This window comes from Polypterus senegalus, chromosome 11 (assembly GCF_016835505.1).
Source record: "Polypterus senegalus isolate Bchr_013 chromosome 11, ASM1683550v1, whole genome shotgun sequence".
Classification (NCBI taxonomy): Eukaryota; Metazoa; Chordata; class Cladistia; order Polypteriformes; family Polypteridae; genus Polypterus; species Polypterus senegalus.
In genome coordinates this window covers 111,265,429-111,289,051 of record NC_053164.1, presented here as the reverse complement: position 1 = coordinate 111,289,051, position 23,623 = coordinate 111,265,429, and the positions used below count along the sequence as shown (strand labels likewise).

Here is a 23,623-nt window from a genome sequence, read left to right as displayed (position 1 = left end):
ACCAAGGATAACTTCTAAGCAACTAAAAGCCTGTCTCACATTGGTTAATGTTCATGAGTCCACCATCAGGAGAACACTGAATGAACAACAGTGGTGTGGGTGGCAGGGTTGCAAGGAGAAAACCACTACTTTCCAAAAAAAACTTTCTATCTACAGTTTGCTAAAGAGCATGTAGACAAATCTGAAAGCTATTGGGTTAATGTTTTATGGACAGATGAGTCCAAAGTAGAACGTTTTGGTTCAAATGAGAAGAGTTATGTTTGGAGAAAGAAAATCACTTGCACTCCAGCATGAGAACCTAATCCCATTTGTGAAACAGGATGGCGGTAGTATCGTAATTTTGGCCTGTTTTGCTGTGTCTGGGCAAGGACATTGTGGACGGGAAAATGAATTCTGAATTATACCAACGAATTCTAATGGAAAATGTCAGGACATCTGTCAGTGGACTATGTCTCAAGAAAAAAACTGGGTCACGCAGCAAGACAGTGACCCCAAGCACACAAGTCATTCTATCAGAGTGGTTAAAGAAGAATAAAGTGAAGGCTTTGGAATGGCCAAATCAAAGTCCTGACCGTAACCCAAAATAAAGTTTGTGGAAGTACCTGAAATGTGCAGCTCATTTGAGAATAAACTGCCACTTCATACAATTCTGTATGAAGGATTGGGCTTAAATTCTTCAAAGCCGATGTGCAGGACTGATCAAGACTTCGTGATAAAGTTATTGCTGCAAAACGGGAGTCTCACCAGATACTAAAAGCAAATGTTTTCGTACTTTTACTACTCACAGATATGTAATACTGGGTGATTTTCCTCAATAAATAAATGACCAAGTATGATATTTATGTCATTTGTTTACCTTGTTTCTCCATATCCACTTTTAGGACTTGTGTGAAAATCTGATAATGTTTTAAGTCATATTTATGCAGGAATATGGACAATTCTGAAGTGTTCTCTAACTTTCAAGCACCACTGTATTTATTCAACCCTAAATTGAGCCCAGTGTAGCATTTGAAATTTATTTCAGATTATGTCTGAAATACTCCAGTTATAGGCAGAGGGCAGTACAGCGCAGGATTTCTGATTGCCTATTAAAGGGAGACCAACCATGAACAGGATAATAATAATAATAATATGTTTTCTACATGTATGTACAGTGGCCCTTTTCTCAGTACACAAAGTGCTTTACATAGCTAGGAGACACCTAAACCGCAACTAATGTATAGCATCCATCTGGAAGATTCGACGGTAGACTTTGGCCAGTATACACTCCACACATTAGCTGTTAGATGGTAATGGGGTGAGAGACAGTTGGCCAGTTAGAGACGGGGATAATTGGGGGGGCCAGAAGAACCAGGCCTTGATGGGCAATTCAGCCAGGACATCGGGAGACATCCTGCTCTTTACAAAATATACCCAGGGACCTTTTATGACCACAGGACCACATTTTTGCATCTCATCCAAAGCGCAGTGTCATTTTTATTCAGATACAGGGTAAATTCCCCCTGCTGGTCTCGCCAACACCTCTTCCAGCAGCAACTGAAGCTTTTTCTGGTTAGTCTCCCATCTAAGTACTGGCTTGCCCCAAACATGCTTGTTGTATGGCTGCTGATAAAGTAACGAAGTAAAACCATAATGTTCACTGAAATGTTGGGAGAATGCTTTTTCTGTTATGGAAAACTTAGTTTACCTTTTGACTGCTAAACATATTTATTTTCTTGTTTTGTACCAGTAAAATATCTTGAGTGTTTTGTCAAATTGTGAAGAAATGTTAGAGTTAAAAACATACTGTTCAACAGAAAATGCTGACTAAGTTATAAAGTATGTTCTCCATAGAAAGGCATGGGTAAATTGAGATTTTTGTCAGCCCTTATTTTGATTTGTTAACAACGTATTATTTAAAATTGCAAATTCTAAATAGATTATAGAGGATTTTGTATGGGTTCGGGTTTGAAAATCTAGTGTTCCGTTTTGGGTAGTGTCTTCTATTTTTATATACAAAAATTAAGTACCTAGAGGCCTTCAAGCATTCTCATAGAAACAAATTGCTGTAATAGCAGAATATCATTAAAACATAAGGATTGTGGACTAGAAGTATAAAAGAAAATAATGAAAATTAGCCTTCAACAAAAGTTTTTAAATCCACTGCATTTTTGGATGGCTGTATCACTGAGTGGCTGATGACATTTATAACTTTGGTTAATTGTGATATCTCTACTTTCGAGAGTATGACAATCATTTCTGCTGTCATGCATTACTAGTGTTCCCCATGGAACACTCTAGCAATATGAGCAATATGTACAGTGTACTGTTAATCTCAATGTTTAAAACATATATCGTTAGCCCTTTTTACACTTTCAAATTGTTTCTTCTGGAAGGCGTTGTCGACAAGTAAACTCTTTTCCAGTTATCCTGAGCAAAAGCAGAATTGTGAAAGAAGAACTTGTGTTCAAATTCTGAAAATAAACATTGTTCCCGGAGTTGCATCAGCAATTGCCTTCTTATTGGAACCTATATGCAACGTAAGGTAACTGCTATGTTACTAAATTCTTTTTTTCTGACTTTCAACGTGAACCTCAAGTTTAAATGCTGTGTGTGTATGTTTTCTAATAACTCGCAAGTAACAAACATGAAAATACTTTTGAAAATAATGTCACAAGAAATGGTTGCTATGAAAACAGTGATCAGATGTGGTTATTTTATAAGAATACAACTAAATGACCTTGTTTATTTTATGTTACAATCAAAGTTAGGTGTAATTATTTACTAAAGTATTAGGTTATGTCGTATGAATGCATTTTTTATGTCAGGAGTAATATAACTTACTCCTTTTGAAAAATAAGTAATAATAATATTACCATCAGAGAAAATATTCTTTGCCAGTTGGAACATTGTCGCTCCCCTCTAATGTCACAGATTGAACTGGACAAAATAAAAATGTTGACATATGGACTAAGTAAATATGTTGACATTTTTACATATTTTACAATAAAGGAATCTAAATATATGAAGATTAGGCCAGAAGACATGATGTTAATCACTGCTACGCTTTTGATTTGTTTTCATTTCTGATCTTTTAATGTTAACAGTTTGTTTTTTCAGTGGTTTATGTAGGTGTTTTCATACTGTTTAAAACCTGCATTTTGTGTTTACTTGTGGTTTTTACAAATTGGAATAAATGCTGCTAATATAAATTATTTTAGCAATCCTCAGATCAACTTTTTTTTGGCTGATACCAATCACAGATATTTTAATGGATCTGCCAGTTTTAATTTTATTACTTTATAAAGCTTTTTACACCAAGCCCATGGATAACCAGATACAAAGAAGTCTTATGTCCTGTATTAAAGTATTAACTTTGGTATTTTTGTAATTTAACAATAGAGTACATGTGTTACCTGTTTGTTCATTTTGATAATTAAAAATAATGACCATAAAAGTACTAAAATAAATAAAATTCTTTCAATCTCCTTAGCGTTTCATTTTACTCCAAAAAAACATGTAAAAAGTGCTGTAATTTGTTTGCATGAAAAATTCTAAAGTATAGTAATGATATAAATAATAGTAATGAATCAAAATAATATAAAATGAATAATAAAACAAATAATAATACAACTAATAATACTACTATGATTGCAAAACAGTATATAATCTCAAAATGAGTTCTTTGTTTGTAAATCTTAAAGAACAGTGAAAAACACAATCCAACATCACAGTCAAGACAGTTATAGTGTGTTTCTTTTCGTTTTTTCTTTCCAGATTTTTCAGTTTTTGAACAGCACACTACATAAGTACGAGTTGGATTCTGGTTTTTTTTTTTTTTTTTCCTTCTGTTGGAGCAAAATGACAAATTGCAAACATTGTCCCTTTTCCTATGTACTTAACTGAATTCCAGATGTATCCAGGTTTTAATGCACAAAGCTCATAAAACTTAATGCCAAATTTTGCTCTTTTTGACATAATGTACTATATCCATGACAGCCTGCTCTTATAAGCCATGAGACTTTCATCAAAAATTTTGCTACATTGGCCTGGTATATCCCAAATTTTCTTCAGTTTGAATGCTGGATGGGTATTCTCATCAAAGTCTTCATTATTGGTATAGTGCAGATATTTCATAATTAGTGAAAACCTGCACTCAGACATAATTTCTCCAAAGATTGGCACTTTTACAGCCTGAGTGATTCTCAGTTCTAATGCTTACGCAAGATGCCTCTGTACAGTTGCCAAAGTGATACTGGGGACTAATGCTTTCTGCATGGTTGTTGCAGCCCAAGTAATGCTCAGGAGGTTAAAGTACATGTTTCAATGAAATCTGTAGAGAAAATATTTATCTATAATATATATGGCATTAAAATTAATACCATGCTGCTTATAATTGTAAGTTGTCATACTGTGCAATATCTTCTGTAATGTATTTATGTGAAACAAAGCTTAATTTAAAAAAAAAAAAAAAAAAAAAGAATTTTCACCATTTGTCTAACTCTATACTGAATTAACTAAATTTGCAAAATAATGAATACTTTTTGTTGGCCTGGGCAAATGTTCATACAACATCATGTTTAATGGATTTCATTTTAACAAAATGTAAATTTTAGTATAATGAACATTTATTCGACTAAAAATGGACATCAAAGATGATAATGCAATGCCAGAAATACGCAATGCCGTCACCTACACTTTAGCCGAATCTCAGGAACACTGCATCAGACTCCCTCTTTCTTGTTAGACCAAAGAAAGGTGACAGTCTGCTGTGAAATATCCTGCCTTGGGCAGTCTCAGCGAAGCTTGATGAGAGTCTAGGTGTGACATCATACAGGTATAGCCAAATTGAGTCAGTGCTCCACCGAGCGTCCACGTGGACAGTTCGTATTTAGATACTGTACTGCTCGAGTTTAATAGTGCTTGTCAATTTTTCTTTTGATAAACAAAAAAGTGAGAAACTGCATCAGTTTACACTGAAGAAAAAATGAACAATCCTGTAAAATGTTGATTCCAGAATGAAGAAAAATTAAGTGGCATTCGTGATCATGTCTTCAATGCTGTCAACAACTTTGAAGAATCAAAAATAAAAAACAGAAGACAAAGGCATTGGGACCTGAATAACAACAAAATACTACCTACAGTCTTATTTTCAAATAAAATAGTTTAAGAAGTGCTGTTTTTTATTCATGTATTGTGAAGCTTGGGTCACAGAGTTAATTGCACAAGATACAGAAAGGTAAATCCAGGTTTCCAAGGAAAATAGAGGTACTTTATTACACTACTAGCGACTGGGAGCCCGATCGAGTCGGGCTATGAATTCTAAATTTTTTTGAAATCCATACTTTCTCTGCAAAAAATTATTTGTTTTTTTATGTTATCATGGCACTGATTTGTGCTTAAAATAGACCTTTTCGGCCAATGTAATGAAGAGCTTCCTGTTTAAACTGGGCCGCGAGACGTGAACTCAGCTCTTCAGCGCACCTCATTTGATTTTTTTCCGGCAAACAAATTTTCAAAACACACCGTATTTTATGACTTTAATTAGAGTTGGAGTAATAATTATGTTGGCGTGGTCATTTTAGATCTGAGATCGGCTAAAATTTAAACGGTGACTGTTGTTAATACCCAGCCGTCATTACTCAGTTTGCCTATACATGTCAGAAGGACGGATGCCAAAACCGAACTGCCCAAAGATAGATTTCGAAGTACCAAGCAAATGGCGATACATTCTAAATTACTTACAGTTCCGGAGCTGTCGAAGGGTTCAAGTCAGTCGACGATGTTAGTCCTGGAAAGTACGCCCTTCCAAACCAAAGTTCCAAAAACCAACCAAACTTACTGTTATCTGCTTGAACCAACACTGACTTACTATACTCGGACGTCCAGCAGTGTCACTGAAGCATTCGAACATTCTTATCCAATCAGGCAATACTGCGACCGTGTTTGCCACATTATGTTCTAACTACAGAGACAGAGTCCCATTGCATGGTTCTAACTTGTATTGAGTCAAGGTATTGATGTGAACACTATACATAATGGATAGAATCAAATTACATATAAGGATAGAGAAGGCAGATAGTCTTGAGCCTTCATTCATTATAGGAGCTGTTACTTCAGCATTCAGTATCTAGCTGGTATACTGAACAACAACAATCAAAAAACACACAAACAGACATGAAGAAATTAAGTAAATGTGTATTTTAACACCAAAAAAGGTTCTTGAAAATGGATCAATAAGTAATCGCTTACTGTTTATAGGATCATTATTGTCATGTGTACAAAGTATAGTGAAATTCTTACTTGCATGTTGATCATCAAATGCAGCACATCAGCATTGTCTAGAACTGGAATTAATGAGTTGAATTACCATACCTTGAAGCATCTTCTTATAAGTAAACAACAAAATAGCCTTTTCAAAGTGTTAAAATTTAATTTATAGTGCAGAACATATAAGCTGTTCCACAGATGTTTGATCAGCTTCACTTACTCTTACAAAGTTGAGAACTAGTTAGCGTGGTATTTTCTGGAGATCATTTCAGCTCTGAGTTAAATTGGAGCAAAAAAGAATGTGCAGTTGTAGTTTACCTGAACTTGTACTTGGTTCAGTTTCACTGGCTTCTTTCTTTAAGGAGATACTCCAAATGAAAAAGGGGGAGCACATCTTTATTACCAAATCAATACAAAGGTTATAACTAATGAGCACTAAAGTTCACATTTTAATTTTTAAGTAGAAGAAATCAGACACATATTTATTACTAAATCATTACAGTAGAGTGCAACTAAGCCATTTTTATTTCTAGCTGAGCAAACAATTTTCACTTGTGAAATAGGTAAAGCAAATATTCTTCTTACCTAATTAGTTTTATTGTGTTAAAATTATTCTGCAGGCAGTTTGTTTACTTTTGAGACTGGTAATTTTCTTTAAATAAAGTTTTCTCGCTTACTCACTCTTTTTTACCCCTCGCTCTCCCCTATGCCATTAAGGTTTTTTTTTTTTTTGTTTTTTTTTTAATTTTTTTAAATGTAGATCTATAGATACAGTGTCTTGCAAAAGTATTTGGCCCCCACAAACATGTGAAAGACCAATACAAAGTGGTGTACACTTGTGAAGTGGAACGAAAATCATACATGATTCCAAACATTTTTTTACAAATAAATAACTGCAAAGTGGGGTGTGCGTAATTATTCAGCCCCCTTTGGTCTGAGTGCAGTCAGTTGCCCATAGACATTGCCTGATGAGTGCTAATGACTAAATAGAGTGCACCTGTGTGTAATCTAATGTCAGTACAAATAAAGCTGCTCTGTGACGGCCTCAGAGGTTGTCTAAGAGAATATTGGGAGCAACAACACCATGAAGTCCAAAGAACACACCAGACAGGTCAGGGATAAAGTTATTGAGAAATTTAAAGCAGGCTTAGGCTACAAAAAGATTTCCAAAGCCTTGAACATCCCACGGAGCACTGTTCAAGCAATCATTCAGAAATGGAAGGAGTATGGCACAACTGTAAACCTACCAAGACAAGGCCGTTCACCTAAACTCACAGGCCGAACAAGGAGAGCGCTGATCAGAAATGCAGCCAGGAGGCCCATGGTGACTCTGGACTAGCTGCAGAGATCTACAGCTCAGGTCGGGGAATCTGTCCATAGGGCAACTATTAGTCGTGCACTGCACAAAGTTGGCCTTTATGGAAGGGTGGCAAGAAGAAAGCCATTGTTAACAGAAAACCATAAGAAGTCCCGTTTGCAGTTTGCCACAAGCCATGTGGGGGACACAGCAAACGTGTGAAAGAAGGTGCTCTGGTCAGATGAGACCAAAATGGAACTTTTTGGCCAAAATGCAAAACGCTATGTGTGGTGGAAAACTAACACTGCACATCACTCTGAACACACCATCCCCACTGTCAAATATGGTGGTGGCAGCATCATGCTCTGGGGGTGCTTCTCTTCAGCAGGGACAGGGAAGCTGGTCAGAGTTGATGGGAAGATGGATGGAGCCAAATACAGGGCAATCTTGGAAGAAAACCTCTTGGAGTCTGCAAAAGACTTGAGACTGGGGCGGAGGTTCACCTTCCAGCAGGACAACGACCCTAAACATAAAGCAAGGGCAACAATGGAATGGTTTAAAACAAAACATATCCGGTAAAAATCCGGCTTTACTTTGATGTAGTTTCATGTGTATGAAGAGTGCAGAATCCATTCATTGTATGCAGTGAACAGGAGTTTAACACACTGTCAGACAACTGTTACTGATGAGTCATTTGTAATTAAAGAGATTAAAGGTCATCAGTGAGGTCATCAAGTTCTGGTAAAGCTAGATTTGTTTGCCAATTGATCTTTCTTTGTGGTGATATTATAAAGCTACACAACAATGCAGTTTGTTGTACTGTTCACAGAGTTGCTACAGGAAATGTATTTGTCCTTTTTACTTGCATCACTGTATCAGTTAGAGGACCGTATGTGCCAAGTTTTTTTTTTTTTCTTAAATTTAGCTGGATTCCTAGGGGTTGTTGGTGCTGTCTATTGTTCACTAACTTTCAGAGGCATAGGACAGATTCTGTCTATGTTTGTAGACATGGGTATGTTTCTGTTAACTGTCAAGCGGTGTCTCACTATAACCTGAGATTTCTCAATGTAGTAGCTAGATGGACTTGAAAGTACATGTAATGGTTGAATTTTTGAAATCAGGTGTTTGAAATTAAATTTTCAGGAAGGATTATATGTCCTGACACCTGTACATAATCCTGTAACATTACCAGAGCTGTGATATAACCACATTGAATAAGCATTTGAAATTTTAAACTGTCTTTGTTTATCTGTCATTTGGTTTGCATAACAATCCATCCATAGCCAGAACTTTCATTGTTTCGTGTGCAGTTGTACACGGTCTTGCAATTGACTTGGAATACCTACCTCTTCCTTCTCCAAGGCAGTCTGACCTGCATATTTGACACTTATTTTTGGAACATAGCCACAGGATTTCAGTGTGACCATAAATAACAAATTTGTTTAAATAATTATAGTAACTTAATTGCCTTCAGCGCCCTACCATCGGTAGAGTAATTTTAATTTTTTTTTATTTTAACAAGCTTTTTAAACTTGGATGTATTTAAAGGATGCTGCCCTTTCATATGCGTTGGAGTGGAGGTTTTGAATTCTTGTTAAAAGACATTGGGTTTTTTTGAGTTTAGTTGTTTTTTTCTCCCCATTTATAAGATTTAGTTGTGCTCTTTAAATACAGAGTTTGCTATAAACTGTTTGCTTGAAATTTATGAAGGTAAGGCATTACATACTCAATAACAATAATGATTGTTGTAGTTTTAGTAGTAATGGTACTGCAGTAGATAGGAGAGAGAGACTTGGCAAAATAATCAATCAATATAACTTAACTCTAGGCTTTTTCTTGAAATAATTTAAAATCAAAATATAAAGGTCTTCAGATTGGTCTTAAGATTAAAAATTGTATTAATTTTTATTGCCATCAATTAATTGATTGATGACACTCCTCAGTCTTTGGTTGTGGCTTTCTAAAAAGTTCTCTGTGGTCATTTTTTTTATTTGAAAAACTTTTACATCATTCATTAAGCAGATTTTGTGTTCTCTGAATATGCTGGTGTGAACATAGTAAACAAAAATGATGTGTCAGTATTTAAATATGATGGCTACCTGTATAATCAAGTTATGAACAAGTTACATTCCTCCCGACATTTATAACATAAATTTGTATATTCAGTTGGAACCTATGCTGAAAATGTCTAATTAAAATATTGGAAAAAATGCATGATGCTTTATTACTTGGATAAATGCCTTATTAAAAATATTCAGTGAAGCAATATTACTGTGCTTTAAATCACAAAATAAAGAATAATAAAAGCTAAAATGAGCTATGAGTATGTATAGTATGTTCCCCTTATACTTCAACATCCTACAATTTTTTAATAATGCTAAAGTGCCTAAGTTGGAATAGGCGTAATAATGATATGAAAAAGCACATCTAACTAACAAGTGGCTGAGAAGGGGCTATATCCACCATGAAAAATGTCACTATTTTTTTCAAATGACTGTTTCTGTTATATTGTGGTGTTTACAGTTACAGTTTTGGTAGTTTAATTCATACAGTACATATTTAAATCAATTGTTTAATTTTCATGATGAGTTTTACAATTTTGGACAGTGCTAATCCGGATGTTTTAAAAATAAAAGCAGAACGTTCCAAGTTTCCCGTTGAACTCAAGATTATTACATGTTAGACTGAGTTGTAATAATTCTAACAAAAGTTGATCAGGTCTATTACAATCTAGAAATTTCTTAGATATTTTTAACTGCCCGTAATCCTAAAGATGTGTCGATGTTAGTATTATGTTTTTGAGCTAATGGGTTAAGAAAATAATCAATGTATTCAGAAAACCTGTAGGTCTCTGAGGATCAATCCAATAAAATAGGTCTCCCAGAGGGAATCTCATTAGGGATTGTCAAAACTTCAGGAGACTTGTGGACTTTTGGTAAAAGAGAGAATTTCCTGGTTGATGGAACAGCAGGCAACATGTTGGAAGTATTTCTTTTGTTTATAAGAAATAAATCCTTGCTCTATTAGTCTAGTCAAAATGACGGATACTTTCTGTCTTGTCTGTTCTTGTAAAGATTTGGTTGAAGGTGAATAATTTAAAGTACTATTTAATTGCCGTTGTGCTTCAAATAAATATGGTACTTTTTTTAGAATCACTGTCATTTTTGTTGGTCATCTATACAGTGATCCCAGGCTATATCACGCTTCGACTTTCGCGGCTTCACTCTATCGCGATTTTTTTCTCATACACGCTTACGTCACTATGCATGCGCTTTCTGAGAACTTTTATCTAAGCCCTACGATGGCTCCTAAACGTGCTGCTTTTTCTAAGCCTTCTGACAATAAAACTAAGCGCCAGAGGAAGATGCTTACTATCCAGGAGAAGGTGAAACTCTTGGATATTATTAAAGATGGCAATACCCTACAAAAGTCTCCTCACGCATACGAAAAGACAGCGGCAGCAACTGCCTATCAAGATGTTCTTCAGCCGCGCACCCAGATACCCACTGCCTACTCCTAGTACTCCTTCAGCGGAAGAAGACAACAACGCACCTGCTGAAGATACTGCACCACCTCTGAAGACTCTCCTACTGAGGTCGTGCTTTCATAGGTTAGTGGTTGTGTGTAAGAACTGTGTGTGTGTTTGTGTGCAATTAAATGTACAGTACAATAATCTACTATATAAAAGCGTTCGGGATTGTCCTTCTGTCCCGTGAATGCAAAGCGTAGCGGTATTCTGCTTATTACAGACTTACTACTTGCAGCTTGAGGTACGAAGCAACATGATGTGAGCAGAGTTCTGGTGCTCTCATCGTTCCCTTGCTTTTGTGCGCGATGCGCTGGAAAAGTAGACAAAATTATGTCTCTGGAAATAATTAATGTTGATGGAGTACAAATGCCTCACCGCGTAGTAAATATCAGGGGAGATGGTGCTTGCTTATTCTCATCTATAGCTTATTTAGTGCATGAAACTCCGTCTTTAGCGGTACAGATTGGGGTTGACATTGTACGACTTTGGACAGGCACTTGAGGGGATAAAAAAAACATAGGTTTTCGGGAGATGTTATGAATGGGCACTTTGATGTTCTCATTCCCTACACTTACATGCCTGATGTACACATAGAGCGCACAAAAAGTCGGTCGCCTTAAAAGGCGAGTGCGCCTAGTAATATGATATTTGTAATGTCTAATATGTCTTATTTTCTCTTTATTTTGTCTAATATATTGGGTAATATGAGTGTAATGGTGGCTAAAGGGTGTTATTTCATGTCTAGAGGGCTCTAATAATGTTAAACGTATTTAGAAGGTCGTAAACAGGTTTTCAATGCTCTTAACTGCGAAAATATATTTTATATATATATATATATATTTTTTTTATATATAAGATATACGATTTATAAATAAAGAATCCTACTTCGTGAAAATTCATTTATCACGGTAGAGTCTGGAACGGATTAACCGTGATAAACGAGGGTTCACTGTACTAATAAAAGGCAAAGCCCTCACTGACTCATCACTAATTCTCCAACTTCCCGTGTAGGTAGAAGGCTGAAATTTGGCAGGCTCATTCCTTACAGCTTACTTATAAAAGTTAGGCTGGTTTCATTTCGAAATTCTACGCATAACGGTCATAACTGGGACCTACTTGTGTACATATATACGGCCATAGCCTGCAGCTCGGTCGCTGTTTGAGGCGGAGTTGCGTCCCTCATCATCACGCCTCCCACGTAATTGAGTGCTTGCCCATATAAGGCCATCCGTCAGCAGCAATCCAGTAGACACGCTGCCGCTAAATATTTGCGGGTAAAGGACTGTGCTTATGCAAACAAAGATGAGATGGTCTGGGATAGAATAGTGTTCGGCACAAACTCAGCAAAAGTGCGAGAGAAATTTTTGTGCCGGGTCTGAGCTAACATTCAATAAAGCCATGGACATCGCAAGATCGCACGAGATCACAAGCACAGCTGAGAACTTTTGATGCATGTACTCCGAGCGGCTCACGTGAACTGACTTTGCAGGATTGGGAAAGGTAAACCCGTGCATGCAGTGTGTGATGTCTCGGATAAAGAGGAAGACGAGCTGCTTATTGATGCTGTAAGAAAGGAACAACCCTCTGACTCTGAACAAGCCTTTGTACACATATCAATAGGAAATCAAGGTGTAAAGCTTAAGTTTAAATTACGTTCATCGACACGCTGCCGCTAAATATTCGTAGGCAAATCCACAACTTAATACCGGGAATGCCTGTTAAACATCTTAGATTCACGAGTACCGATTTGGGTAGTGATCACTTCGATGAATGAAACCTGTTATCTTTACAACGGTTGACAACGAAGATTAGATGGTCAGGGATAGACTAGACAAACACGGAATGTAACTTGAACACAACACATCCTCCAAATACGAACCTGATTGAAAGAAATAATGGTAATCAGATCCTTGATGACAGCAACACTCATAACAGTCACAAAACAATTACATTAACAATCATGTTACGTTATTTTTAAAATGCTTCCTTTTCTTTTTCATAACTTCTTTAACACACTACTTCTCCTCTGCGAAGCGTGGGTATTTTGCTTGTTATTAATACTTAGTTAACAAGTAATAAATAAAAATACACATACAATAAAAGGAATTTTCAATATAGAAAAAGTTTCTTTGAATAAGTAAACTTAACATAACAATTTAAATATGACCCATATAGATGAACGAAAATAGTATAGTACCTGAACTATTTCCTACTTTGACTTTGTAGCCACACTGATGCACAAAAACAGAGCTAAATTTACCTACATATTAAACAGATACCTCTTTTTTGCAGGCAAATAAGTTTACAAACTCAAGTTTTACTTTTTTAAACTGTTATTTTAATTTTTCTTTATTCTTTCTTGTTCAAACATGTGTTTTGTTCAATAAATGCACCCCTAAGGGTTTAATGGGCAAAAAGTTAAGATGTAGCTATGAAATAATGTTGCAGTGTGGTGAATCTGAGGTTGTGTGTAAAGTATGTCACCTATTACTATAATCATAGTTTCTGAACAGCCAATGTGAAACTGCATTCCACAACAAAATTTCAGTTGTGTTGCTATCTAAACATTAAGCTCTGATGTCATTTATTCCTTTATACCTTTAGTGATATCATTATTACGCCTAAATTACATACCCCAAAATAAACGGCTGCTATTCTGCGTACAAAATAAAGAAGCTGCAAATGACTGAAGAGTAGCAAGTGTAATACTCCAGTGTATCAAAAAAAAAAAACAAACTATTGTTTCTCACCATTATCTTAATCAGAGGTGCCCAATGCGTCGATCGCGATCGACCGGTAGATCACAAAGGTAGTGCAGGTAGATTGCGTTGCTTTCAAATTTTGTTTTTAAAACGTTAGTCTATCGTATATCCTCCCTATGGCATTTGCCACTTGGTTGACATACAGGTCAGTTTGAGATCTCTCTTCTAACACACTGATCATCCCGCACGCATGATCAAACGTGCGAGCTACAGCTGGCTGTGATCTAGTTAGCCTTCCAATTTATATCGACTAAAGAAGGGATTTAAAAAAAAAAATTGTTTGGGGAGGGTATGGGCTGGATGTGGAATTGGAAGAGGATTTTTTTTCCCTCACAATGTCACAATTGAAGTGTGTTTGTCTGATGCCCGAGGTTCGATCCCCAATGAGGGGTGCAGTGGAGTGTGTACGCCTGATGAGCCCAAATAGGGCGAAACACGTGTTTGCGTACTCTTTGCATTATTTGACAGTTAACTATGTAACATTCTATGATGTGCTTCTCGCAACTGAGAGGGTGCCGGTGGTGGATGTCTGCCGACTTGCAGACCAACCACATGCGTACCTGGTAAGTAACCACCTATACAATCAGATTATGGTTCAGACTTCGAATGCTATATATATATATATATATATATATAGGTAGATCATTTCGACCTGGTCATTTTAAAAGTAGCTCGCAAGCCGAAAAAGTGTGGGCACCCCTGATCTAAATAAATAAAACACTCGGTAATTAGGCATTTTAAGAATTTCTGTCCAAAAATTAATTTTGCAGAATTTAACCAAGACATTTAATAATGCATAACCTCAGAAATCAATTTTCATTTGTGTCCCAATCTGGCAGCTGTCATTATACCAAGTTTACATATCATAACTAATAACATCGCAAAGTTGTTCTCTTTAGCACAATGTATCCCATTTCGGAAACATTTAGTCTCTTGCATCTAAACAATTTCTCAAAACAAGAATTGCATTTGCAGTTACATTTTATGTATAAATACACACACACACACTATATATCTCTCTGAAGCAGCAAGTAGTGTTGATAGGTGAAATTTAGCAAAACGTTTTTTGGTGCAAATATGCTGTGTTTGCTGAATATTTTCCTGGAAACATTTGCAAGGCTAGCATGACATCATAGAACTGTAGTAGCAGTTGTGCATAAATTTCACACATGCCAATGATAACGCTCAGTTGCAAACACACAAGTTCAAAAAGAAAAAAAAAACAAAGCTTCAGGTACTAAGAGGTGCTGAAACCACAATACCCCCCACCCCCAGTACACCAAGGCACTTCACAGTGTTACATGGTATTTTCCTTGTCTCTAACCACACTCATTAGTGAACTTCAATAAGTAAAAGTGGAACTCAAAGCCACAAAGCTTGAGAAATGTTTCCAGGTTTCCAAGCTGAATGCAATTTAAAAAAAAAAACCTGCACCATTTTCATTTGAGTGGTAGGTACATCAGTTGACCACATCGAGATTATTATGACAGCTGCACTGGCATACATAACACAAATGGTTATGTTGGCAGCACAGCACTGCATTGCTAATTATTTATTCAAATTAGCCATGTGCCCAGTTACCATCTCAAAACAAGCTTTAATGGAACCCACATCAGAAAACATATGACATGCTGTGAAATGAAAACAAAAGATTTATTACTTTGTACAAGTCGTGTGTTTCTTCTTGATGGAGACGAAAGTGCGAAATACATGGGAAACAAAAATTGATATTCCTGCTGTGCCTCAGTGCTTCTTTAATTTTATGATATTGTTTTAGTTTTTGATTTTTATTTTTTAGTTTGTCACCATTTTGTAAGACATTATCATATTTACAATTGCACCAAAACATCTTATGGCAGTTTTTGAAGATATTTTGGTTAGGATTAGATTTCCTAATGACAAATCCATTGTGTTTTCTTACACAATATTGAAAGCACATAGACTAATCATACTTAACTGGGAAAATCTCATAAATTAAGTATGTTTAGATAATATGATAATTCAAAAGAGTAGTTAATTCCTTGGGGCATATAAAATTCACTATAATATTGGGGCACTTGTTTTAGACATTTATTAGGAGACTTGTGCAAACTGCTGCCATCCTTCTGCTTATTCGCTGTTGATGAAATATGTGTGATTTGTATTGTGTAAAGCAATTTAAATGTTCTTTTTTGTGATGAATAAATCAAAATGCTGTATTTTATATAGTGTTAAGATTATTTACAACTTTTATATTGGTTTAGCAAAATCTGTTTTTCTGTTTATTTCAGTTTAGTAATATTCACGATTTAATGTTTTGTTTTGTTTTTTTTTTAATATTTGGCTTCTTTCAACCCTATAATCCCGTTACCAATTTTTTTACAGCCATATCCCGAAGACCCTGCAGTTTATAAGCCCCTTTCACAAGAGGAGTTGCAAAGGATAAAAAATGAAAAGAAACAGAAGCAAAATGAACGGAAACAGAAAATCTCAGAAAATAGAAAACACCTTGCCAGTGTGCGGGTTGTTCAAAGAAATCTAGTATTTGTGGTGGGGCTGTCTCAAAGACTTGCTGATCCTGAGGTACGCCACTTTTGAAATTGTTTTAAATTTGAATTTTAAACTGGTTTAAATTTTTTCCTAATATAGTTATTGTAAATGCACAATGTAAATACAAAATATTATTCCTGTAGGATAATTTAATATGCTGTGTTTTTCTCTGAATTATATTTTTGTTACAGTACCTTAGAAGAATAAAGCAATAAATGGCATGCAAAAATGTTAAGTCGAAACTTTCAACATTTGCCAAAACAATAACTTATAGTATACACAGTCTATATTTAAATTGATATTAGTTGAGCTCAGATAAAACACTGTAGTGGTGGATTTCAAAATAAGCAAAAAATTTAATCAGAGTTTTCATAATAAACATAACTTTATACATGAATATATTGTAAGTATAGGTTTAAAATTCTGGATGCCTCATGTGCATGTATGCTTTATACACCATACCATTCCAGACCATTTTCTAAACCTGCTTAATCCTGAAGTTTCCCTGGACTATGCGGCTCTATACTCCTTTTTTTTATATTATTATTATTATTAAAAATTATTAAATTTTCTTCTTTATTTCTTCATTGTCTGCCTGTAAAGCAAGAAATATAATCTAGTTTTAAAAGAATGCAAATAAAAACTGCTGACTGTAAACTAACGTGACACTTGAAACACGTGACACACAGCCCTTCATGAAAACTGGTTTCAATACAAGACCAAAGTAGCGTTACCAAAGAAAAAGTGAAGCTGAGCGCACTTTGCTTTTTTGTGAATTGGTGTGCATTAAAAATTCACTTGTAATTTACTCAGACCCCTTTAAGTGCAGTCATCACTTTTTCCCAGCTATGTTGCTTTTTGCTTCTGTAGGACTTTTTCTCTTTTATGTAAATGGAAACACACAGTGAGTCTTTACATTGTTTCCAAATGAAACGGCTGAAGGTGCTAAATGTTACATTGTAATGTTCTTTAATTATCTCGGCCTCATTAAAGTAATTAATTTAGAGGACACCTTATTTCAAAACATCTTACAAAAATGTGCAAAATGAGAAGTGTTTATTGGGAAACTAATAAGTAAATACTACAGAACAAAAATTTTAAGTAAAATTTAAGAAGTGCATGCTGTAGTTCCATAGCTAGATAAAAACTCATCTTTCTTAGAAAAAGATAAAGAAACACATTTGGTGGACGATCATTAGGATACATTTCGATTACATCAGTAGAAGATTCTATTAGTGAAAGCCAACAGTCATACTTACTGTCATTTTTTCCCTTTTACAATTGAGGCAGCAAAGTATTACAGGCAAACAGACTATTTTTGTTCATTGTGTTTCATTTTTAGACATTGTAAATCAAGTCAGCAGTCACCTTAAGCCGATGCCACATTATATGACTTTCAGTTGTGAGGCAGTTGATGATCTCATTGCCAGACCATGGCAGTTTAAACAAAAACATTTCAGTACATGTCTATTTTACCGATTGTGTGCTAACCTTCCAGAACTGTCGTTAACTCAACAAAACTTTAGTAATATGTCTTAATTTAGTAGCAACAATGCAGCTTTTTGGAATAAGCCTTAACTTTCATAATGTCTGCATTGTATGACAATATATGAGTTTTCAACATTTGAAGTGTAGAAGTATATTTAACACTCACTCCTCATTTTCACTGAAGGCATCGTATACTGCTTCTAGATGTAAAATGATCTGACTTATAGCTTAAATTTTGCCCGAATTTTAAATGAGCAACATGTTTTGTTGAAATGTGCAAGGCAAATAAATTTCCCATAGCAAATTTAATCATGCATCTAATTGTGTATCTTGGTTTAGTGTATTAACTGGTGTTATATTCTTCTTTCTAAAGAAGGACTAAAAGATATATTTATATATGTTGCAAATGCAGAAAAAATAAACATTGCATAGTGTCAGTTGAAAGGTCAGAAAAGAACAGTGCATATAGATGTGTTTAGTAACTTTTCCTGTATTATTTACTTTATTTTATAACAAATAAAGTAATATCCTTGTTTGCTTCATAGGGATTGATATCATTTTGAAAGTGCATAATGTTACCTTATAATACCTTACAGTACCATTTTCTTGCCATAATGTAATATATTGCCAAGAGAAACTGAAGAGCTGACTTTGCTGAAAGGGGGTTTCTATCTGCCTTCTCAAATGTTTGTTAAATTTATTTTATTGGATGTAATAAAGTTGTGAGAAGAGTGAGGTTAAGTTCATCTTGTATTTATTTGTTTTGAGAAAAGTTCATTCTGTTTTTTTTTTTCTTCTAAACTCACTTAATACAGTATGACATTGCAAAATGTCTGAGTCAATCCCTACAGCTTTGGGAGAAAGACAGGAACCAGTCCTGGGTTAAGTTTAAAGTCACAGGGTGTGATCATTTACACACACACCAACTCCCACACAGGGCCAACCATCAGTTAGCTTTATGCTGGGGGACACCACTAATGTGAAGTTTATTGGTTGCATTTTCAAACTATTCAATCAGTGTCATGGTGCTCACCACTAGTCAACCAAAATCGGTCCGTAGAAAGAGAATTCTCTGTCAATGCTTCTGATAAATGAGTCATAAGTTGATAATTTGCAATACTAATTCTTCACCGATTTGATTAAAACTTGCAATAATTCAACTGAAAATTGTACATTGGGACTTAAGATTTGAAATGTTCCATGTAGTATCAGTCTTTCTAGGGCACAAGTTTAATGTACTAAGTTCAAATATTTTTGGGCAAAGGTATTTTCTTATTTATCAAATACATTATCATATTTACAATTGCACCAAAACTTTTTATGGCAGTTTTTGAAGATATTTTGGTTAGGATTAGATTTCCTAATGACAAATCCATTGTGTTTGCTTACACAGTATTGAAAGCACATAGACTAATCATACTTAACTGGGAAAATCCAAAAATGCCCTCCATAGCTTAGTTAAAAGCAACATCTTACATTACCTTAAGATAGAAAAATATCAAGCATTCTTTGCAAGGAACTGTGTAGACCCTGTATGAAATTGGGTGAGAATTTATGATATTTTAAATTGTCTTCCATGCTCCTGCCAACATTTGTGCTAAACTCCAATTGTTTTAATTAGTATAAGGGTACAAAACAAAATATATAACACAATGCTTATTTTTTCACTTTTCTAATTGGGTCTTTTTGGATAAGGGTGGTTTTTAACTTTTTCTGTGACGTACAAGTTGATTGGGTTTGTGATTGGGCTGACTTTTTTTGTTCTTTTACTCTTTGTTTATTGAAATATGTGTTTGATTTTTATGCAGTACAAGTGAATAGTTATAGTTTTGGAAGTCAAGTTTATTGTGTGAAAGGGAAAGACACTAGAGTATGCCATTATGTTAATTATTCCAAGACTGTATAATCTGAAACTTTCTTTACAAGCATCATGCATAAATATAAGATGTGACAACTGAAGTTTACTTTTCAAATTCAACAGGTTTTAAAACGACCAGAATATTTTGGGAAGTTTGGAAAAATCCACAAAGTAGTCATCAATAACAGTACATCTTATGCAGGCTCACAGGTAAGGTTCTTAAAAAAAAAAAGTATAAAGAATCATTACACCAATTTGTGACTAAAACTGAAATTTTTAAAACTGTCAATATGCATACATTTTTACTTCTCTGCATGGTTTTTAGCCCAAAGCGCAATACTCTTCTAAAATACAAATGAAAATGTAATTTTACAAAATCTTTTTACTATACAGTAATCCCTCGCTATATCGCGCTTCGACTTTCGCGGTTTCACTCTATCGCGATTTTAAATGTAAGCACATCTAAATATATATCACAGATTTTTCGCTGGTTCGCGGATTTCTGCAGACAATGGGTCTTTTAATTTATGCTACACGCTTCTTCAGTTTGTTTGCCCAGTTGATTTCATACAAGGGACGCTATTGGCGGATGGCTTAGAAGCTACCCAATCAGAGCAAAATTACATATTAACTAAAACTCCTCAATGCTATAAGATATGCATCCCGCGCGTAGCTTGATTGTTTGCTTGTCTCTGCCTCTCTCTCACCCTCTCTGACATTCTCTGCGCCTGACGGAGGGGCTGTTTGCACAGAGGCTGTTTGCTTAAAAGATAGTGACGCTCCTCTAAAAATGCCGCTTTATTGCGGTGCTCGGCATATTTAAAAGCACAAAAGCACACGTATTGATTTTTGATTGTTGCTTTAATTTCTCTCTCTCTCTCTCTGGCGTCTCTCGCCTGACGGAGGAGATGTGAGCAGAGGGGCTGTTTGCACAGAGGTTGTTTGCTTAGAAGATACTAACGCTCCTCTAAAAAATGCCGCAGCAAACTTAAAAGCACATGTATTGATTTTTTTGATTGTTTGCTTTTCTTTGCGGCGCTCTCTCTGTCTCCCTCTGAAATTCTCTGCTCCTGAAGAGAAGAAGATCTATTTGCATTCTTTTAATTGTGAGAAAGAACTGTCATCTCTGTCTTGTCATAGAGGACAGTTTAAACTTTTGACTAAAGGGTGTTGTTTCATGTCTAGATGTTAACAGTGTGGAGAGTTTATAAGGGCTTAAAATATATAAAAATAACCATACAAACATATGGTTTCTACTTCGCGGATTTTCGCCTATCGCGGGGGGTTCTGGAACGCAACCCCCACGATCGAGGAGGGATTACTGTATTAGAAATGTATTGCAGCTGAGCAATTTTGCATATGCAGAAGCTGGTATCTAGCTAAACAACCTGTGAATCAGTGACCTGTTTAGTAATGTTTCCTGATATAATTTTAACCTTCACATTTTTATTCTAATTTATTTTTACAAAGGTACAACATTTAACAAAATCTGTTACACTGTGTACACTTGTTCTGTTTGAAGTGGAAAGAAAGTTTAATCTGGGTAAATTTAAAATTCAAGAAATCAAGCCCAATGATTATAAATGACCAGCGCAAAGAAAAGGTGGTATTTAAACTAGGGTTTCAACAACTCATCATCAAGAGCGATAATTATTAAAAATGTTGCCAACAGTCATTTTCATCGGTTAGTTGATTACATCGTTAGGCTGAGTACATTGTGCGATGGAATTGCGTCTTTACTTCGTTCAGTTATGAACGCCTATAAATAAAGGCAGACGGTAACCAAGTGCCAGTGTGACCTAAGACTTTAAGATTTTGTGAGCATTTTACTCTGAACACAGGAAAAAAAAAGTTGCGAGTTGTAAAATTTGTAGGTCTGACCTTGGCATGAGAGCACTACAGAGATGCACAGACATTTGATCAGGAAACATACCATTACAGGAGGAGCAGGACTTGCTGTCATCTCAGTAAGTTGAATTTTACTTCAGCGTTATGTGATACAGATATATGACCACAATGTTTGTTAGGCTGGGTATAATGACATGACATGACTTTCATTCTGAAGTGAGGAATAATTCAATTCATAGTCCAGCCCTCTTCAATGCGAATATAACACTAGTATATGCAACAGAATTTCATGATAGGCGACCAAAAAATGTCATTAGCCACTAGCTAGTAAACTTTCAGGTCATTTGCCATATTTGGGCATTTTTTTGACGTGGTCAGTCTGCTACATTAATGTATTGCATTATACGATTGCAGTCACATGCAATGTTAATGTGTGTGTTTACAAAAAATGCAAAGAAACGCGAGGCCCAGTCTGAGCAGAAAACTTTTTTCCAGCCTTGCTGTGTGCAAAAGTAATCAAAAATTTGACACGAGTTAATGGGGTGAATCAGGCCGCACATCAGCCATGACTGAAATGAGCTCAAAAGATAGGAGTGGGGGTGGAAAAGCAAAAGTTAGACTAGTTGGCCATAGGACTTCAACTGGCATTTGTACAATCAGGAGGAAGACATGATAATGTACAAGTATTGCTGCAGCAAGCCTATTGTAGCTGGCAAAACAGATTTTGTGGCAGGATTACACAAACAGGACAATCTTGACAGCACACACTCAACGATAACTGACATGCAGCAGGCTGTGACAGTGTATTGGTTGCAAGCAGATGTGCCAAAGAATATATGGTGGTAAAAGGTTTCCAGACACAAAAAAGATGATGATGCAAAAAGATACAAACTTTCAGGTAAAAGAAACTCTGAATATTATGTACGCAGCAAAGAAAGAACTGAGTTTCCCACAAATGAAAACACTTGTTTTGCTGCAAAAGTAAAATAGTCCACATTTCCCCAACATATGGCGATAATATTCATTCAAACGTTACTGTGCACTTACAAAAAAAAAAAAACAACAAAGTAATGATGGTGCAAAAGATTTGTCTGTGGTGGAATATTCTAATGGTCAGATATTTACGCAATGCTTTGCCAGTAAACAGTCTCTTTTGTAATAAAACTTAACTTACAGGTTTAATTTTGAAGTGTCTGTTTAATATGATTCTGAATACATAAGCCATACTTGTAGTTTAGTTATTTTATTGCCCATTAATTTCCCAGCCAGAGCCATAAGTGCAACTAAGTATTATATATCTATTATTACTGTTTATTTTCAATGTGTTATTATATAGACGTTGTATGAAAACCTACATTTTATTTAAAATATCTACAAAAACATCAAATTTTAATCCAATTATAGTAATCGTTTAATCAACTAAATAATAGGCAGATTAATTGTTTTTCAAAATGATCGTTATTTGCAGCCTTAATTTAAACAAGGGATGCTCTGATTGGTCATCTGCCATTCGAAATCTGCTAATTTTCACTAAAAAAAGATGCAGTTGGTGATCGGTAAAAATGCTGATCACAAAAACTGATATTTTTCTCGGTGCAAACTGCACCTAGGCTGTTTGCCTAGAGGATACGGACGCTCCTCTAAAAAAATGGCGCTTTATTGCAGTGGTTCGGCATACTTAAAAGCACAAAAGCACGTATTGATTTTTTGATTGTTGGCTTTTCTTAGCTCTCTCTCTCTCTCTCTGCTCCTGACGCGCGCACTCCTTTGAAGAGAAGATATATTTGCATTCTTTTAATTGTGAGAAAGAACTGTCATCTCTGTCTTGTCATGGAGCACAGTTTAAACTTTTGACTAAAGGGTGTATTTCATGTCTAGAGGGCTCTAATAATGTTAACAGTGTGGGAGAGTTTATAAGGGCTTAAAATATATAAAAATAACCATACAAACGTATGGTTTCTACTTCGCGGATTTTCATCTATCGCGGGGGGTTCTGGAACGCAACCCCGATCGAGGAGGGATTACTGTATATGTATGTATGTATATATGTGTATATATATATA

The 23,623-nt window shown here is 35.4% G+C and overlaps 1 protein-coding gene across 6 annotated transcripts in view; it reads left to right on the top strand.

The window, feature by feature from the left end:
- cnot4b (CCR4-NOT transcription complex, subunit 4b) overlaps positions 1–23,623 on the top strand; it is a 196,107-nt gene that overhangs the window by 85,215 nt on the left and 87,269 nt on the right. For all 6 annotated transcript variants that reach the window (XM_039769478.1, XM_039769475.1, XM_039769473.1 and 3 more), the window contains exons 3-4: positions 16,202–16,399; positions 19,836–19,922. In XM_039769478.1, coding sequence (XP_039625412.1) covers positions 16,202–16,399; positions 19,836–19,922 — 285 coding nt within the window. The remainder of the gene's footprint in view (positions 1–16,201; positions 16,400–19,835; positions 19,923–23,623) is intronic.